This window comes from Otolemur garnettii, unplaced genomic scaffold (assembly GCF_000181295.1).
Source record: "Otolemur garnettii isolate 467f Iridium unplaced genomic scaffold, OtoGar3 scaffold00201, whole genome shotgun sequence".
Classification (NCBI taxonomy): domain Eukaryota; kingdom Metazoa; phylum Chordata; class Mammalia; order Primates; family Galagidae; genus Otolemur; species Otolemur garnettii.
The window spans coordinates 90,526-95,305 of NW_003852596.1; the positions used below are offsets into that span (position 1 = coordinate 90,526).

General features: G+C 37.3%; 1 protein-coding gene across 1 annotated transcript in view; it reads left to right on the plus strand.

Annotated features, from left to right (window-relative positions):
• ALG13 (ALG13, UDP-N-acetylglucosaminyltransferase subunit) overlaps nt 1–4,780 on the plus strand; it is a 101,641-nt gene that overhangs the window by 58,945 nt on the left and 37,916 nt on the right. Inside the window, 4 exon segments of the mRNA XM_003801180.3 lie at nt 926–1,001; nt 1,998–2,106; nt 3,758–3,822; nt 4,142–4,242. Coding sequence (XP_003801228.1) covers nt 926–1,001; nt 1,998–2,106; nt 3,758–3,822; nt 4,142–4,242 — 351 coding nt within the window.

Genomic DNA, 4,780 nt, shown 5'->3' on the forward strand with positions numbered 1-4,780 from the left:
GGCGCCGAGCCTATGTCTCTGTTCTTGTGCCAGGACCATCCTGGCTTGGTTACTATAGCCTTATAGTATAGTTTGAAGTCTAGTAAAATGATGCCTCCCTATTATTTGTCCTTTTTTGTTAAGGTTGCTTTGGCTATTCATGCTCTTTTCTGGTTCCAGGCGATGTGTAGAATTTTTTTTTCTAGATCTGAAAAAAATGATGTTGGTATTTTAATGGTGATGTTTTAATGAGGATCACATTGAATCTGTAGATCACTTTTCATAGCATAGACTGATTACTTGTCTAAGGACATTAGGCTCATACATAGTAGAAGGTATGGTAGTAGGAGGGCAAGGTCTATTAGTTATCTGTTGCTGTGTGACAACATTACCAGACACTTGGCAGATTAAAACAACATGCTTATCTCATCTATGTGGGTTTGGGTATGGGTTAGCTGGATCTTTTGCTGAGAGTTTCACAAGAGCGTATTAAACGTGTTGGTCAGGACTGAGTTATCTGGAGTTTTGGGGAAAGATCCATTTCTCCATTCATAATTCTTGGCAGTATTCAGTTTCTTCCAGCTGTAGAACTGAGTGCTTTCATTTTTTTGCTGGCCTGAGTTAGTAACCCTCAGCTCCTTACCACATAGGGTTGGTGAAAATGGCTGTTTGCTTCTTCACAAACAAGTAGCTGGGGACAAGATTGGTGAAGCAGGGATCATAGGAACCATCTTACGAGTGTATCCTCACAAGAGGTCTAAATGTAGGAGGTAATCTGGTAAGTGTATTATAGCACTTATAAAAAGGAAGTATAAATGCAAATATTGAGATGAAAATATTTGCCTCATTTTTAGAACTGAGCTTTTTTGCCACTAGGTGGTGGTATGGTCATTAGACTTAAGTAACTACTGCGTTTGTATAAAATTCTTTAAATCTTTTCAATTAGGCTGGAAGAGTTGGGTGCCTGCTGCAACGTGGAAAATACACCAGAGGGCTGTAGTCAAGGAGCAGAAACAGCAAAGGTTTGATATTTTCTAAGGCAAACAGTTTTTCTACTCTTGGCTTGTAGCAGAAGAATTAAACTGACGGTCAGGTGGTCCATTCAGTTATATGGGATTGGGGAAGAGTTGGTCATGTTTTCCTTTGTGGAAATCTTAACCTATCCAAAAAAGTAAAACTGCATGCTTAATTTTCTTAGAATTCTTATTCTTATGGAATTTTAGATTTTTCAGTACAAACTCTGAATACTTCAGAAATTTCAGAATCTGTTGTTTTAAAGTTAAAGTAATACTACAAATCCAATATTTAGTTTGCAACCTTCCTGATAGTAAGGTCACTTATTTCAACAAAGGATATAATGCCTATCCTTAATCTGTTCAAAGAAACTAGGTGATAAGCCTGGTCTATTATAGTTGGAGAAATAGGAAAAATTTTACTATTGGGATAGGCCTAAAATAAAATAGGTCTTCATGTTGAAGCCAACTAAATAGGGCAAACAATCTCTAGGTACATTTGCAGTGCTGGTAATTTTGGAACAGTATTGAATAAGGTGAAATTCTTGGAAAGCAGAAGAAAAATTGTAGTTCTTTTGAAATTTTAACAGAATTTGACCTAATGAAGTAAAAAGGTAATTATAGGGTACAGAAACACTTGCACCTCCATGTGCATATGAAGATAATACTTGTTGAATAGTTCTGAATTTTAAATTCTGGTCTATGTTGTATTGAATTATGTGAGCTATATCCTCAGATATTGGCTACTCTAGACATTATTTCCTTTCTGCCATCTAAAAGCTTTCTGATAATTTGCATTTTACTTCTTTAGTCTCCTAGTTTTAAAAATACATGGTAAAATTTATTGTCCTGTTTATTTTCTTGTTTTAAGAAAGAAAAGGAGGCATGTGTACGTAGTCTTTTTTTTTTTTTTAAGTAAGAAAAGAGCCTTAATTCTTCCTTCTACATAGAAGGAAGACTTAAGCTAAGGATGGTGAGTTTGTAGCATGATTATTTTTGTTTTAGTCTCCAGAAAATCCATCAAAGATGCTCTTGCCCTATAAGGTGCTCAAAGCCCTGGATCCAGAAATCTATCGTAATGTAGAATTTGATGTTTGGTTGGACAGCAGAAAAGGTAATGAAATATCAACAGGATACTTTAGAATCCTGACAGATCCAGGAGAATAATTTTGTAAATTGTTTCTTATAAGAGACATTTTCAATGCCCTGTTGTAAAAAAACAGTCTGATAATTTTAATTTTGCTTCACAATGATTTAAATCCAAAGGAGGAAACAAATAGGTTTAGAAATGAGGAGGGTTCTTTTAGAGTCTCCTGTTTATTTTAGATTTCAACTTTGCAAAGACTGTGGTGATAACCTTACGAGTGCCAAAAACATTTAGTGACTGTAAATAAGCTCATCTTAAATTTAAACTGTTAAGACCATGCTCATTGGTAAACGAATAAGGTCACGCGTGTAAACCAATTCTGATGTACTGCCTGTTTTTGTATGGTCCATGAGCTAAGAATGGTCTTTACATTTTTAAATGGCAGAAAATATTAAAAGAACAATATATTGTGACATATAAAAATTATGTAAAATTCAAATTTCAGTGTGGATAAATACAGTTTTACAGCAGAGTTTGAGTAATTTTGATCGTCTGTATGGCCCATGAAACCTAAAGTATTTGCTAGTTAATGGCTTTTTACATACAATGTTCACCAACCCTTGAAATAGGTAATTGTTTCTCTTTGTAAACTAAGGCCATCAAACTAGGCCTTAAAATTCTGCCTTCAAGGTAAGCCTTTCATATTTCACATTCATCTCCGTGAACTTTGGTGAACCAAGGTATAGTTAATAATTTAGGCTTGGTGCCTGCAGCTCAGTAGTTAGGGTGCCGGCCACATGCATCATCAGGGCTGGTGGGTTCAAATTCAGCCTGGACCTGCTAAACAACAATGACAACCACAACAAAAAAATACCAGATGTTGTGGTGGGTGCCTGTAGTCCCAGCTACTTGGGAAGCTGAGGCAAGAGAATTGCTTAAACACAAGAATTTGAGGTTTCTGTGAGCTGTGATGCCACAGCACTCTACCGAGGGAAACAGTAAGACTTTGTCTCAAAAAAAAAGAAAAGAAAAGATAACAGTTTAGAATGAGATTAAGACCTCACGTAACAGCGGCGCCTTTGGCTCAAGCGGCTAAGGCGCCAATCACATACATCTGAGCTGGCAGGTTTGAATTGAGCCCGACCCGCCAAACAACAATGACAGCTGCAACCAAAAAATAGCCAGGCGTTGTGACGGGCGCCTGTGGTCCAAGCTACTTGGGAGGCTGAGGCAGGAGACTTGCTTGAGCCTAGGAGTTGGAGGTTGCTGTGAGCTGTGATGCCATGGCACTCTACCCAGGTGGACAGCTTGAGGCTCTGTCTCAAAAAAAAAAAAAAAAAGACCTCATGTAACACAGTATGCTATTAGAAGATATAGCCTGCATAGTGTTACTTTAAAATCATACCTTTTTCATGTTTTGACCAACTAAGATTAACAAACTCCTAATTTCCACCTATTTGTTTTTTAAAGCACAAAATTATTCTGGCAGGTCTCTTTAGTTGATGACAGAAATTATCCATGAGGAGTGATAGAATGGCCCTTTCGTACTCCACACCCCAGATTTTCACTTATAGTTGTAGTGTTGTCAAAGGAACTATGATGAAGTTAAATTAGGAAATTAATGATATAAAATAGTAAAGAAACTACTAAATTTGAGTTTGGATCTTTTTTTTAATAGAACTTCAAAAATCTGAATGCATGGAGTTTGCTGGAAGACAGTACTATTTGGGTGACAAGTGTCAGGTTAGTTAATTCTTTAAAGAATCAGTCATTTTTTTTCTCCAAGATTTTGTTTTTGTTCATTAATATGAGTTGGTTAAGATTTATTTACTAAGTTCTAGAAAAATGTTGTTTAATGTTTGTGTTAAATTTTAATTATAAACTTTTATGATTAGAATACGACTCTTTCAGTATATGCTGCTTTGTTGAACCAGACTGGCAGTGTTTAATATCAATTACTTTAAAAAGTAGACACTGAATTCCATTTGGGGAAAAGTGATGTTTTGTTAGGCAGAAGTTGTGTCTTTCAGTAGACTTGAGACTAGGTGTATTCTCTTTTCAGGTTCAGTTGCAATCAGGGGGAAGATACTATAATGCACATATTCAGGAAGTTGGAAAGGAGAGCAATTCAGTAACCGTTTTCATTGAAGAACTGGCAGAAAAGTAAGAATATAATAATTTGTTGAGTTACTAAAGTCATTGACTCTCAGTGCCTTTTTGTAATACATATATTAAATTGATCATTACTAGGATGGTAGTAAGAGAACCAGGGTTTTATCTGTTGGGGTGGGGAGCCTGTGGCCTTGGGGCCACATGTGGGCTTCTGGATCCTTGAGTGTGGCCTTTTGACTGAATCCCAAATTTTATAGAGTGAATCCTCTTAATAACTTAATTAAAGTTTCTAAATCCTAGACACTAGCCAACTTATTAGAAATATTAAATTTGGCTCGGTGCCTGTGGCTCAGGTGGCTAAGGTGCCAGCCACATACACCCAAGGTGGCGGGTTCGAATCCAGACCCAGTCTGCCAAACAACAATGATGGCTGCAACCAAAAAATAGCCGGGCATTGTGGCAGGCGCTTGTCGTCCCAGCTACTTGGGAGGCAGAGGCAGGAGACTCACTTGAGCCCAGTAGTTAGAGGTTGCTGTGAGCTGTGATGCCACGGTACTCTACCCAGGGGAATAGCTTGAGGCTCTGTCTC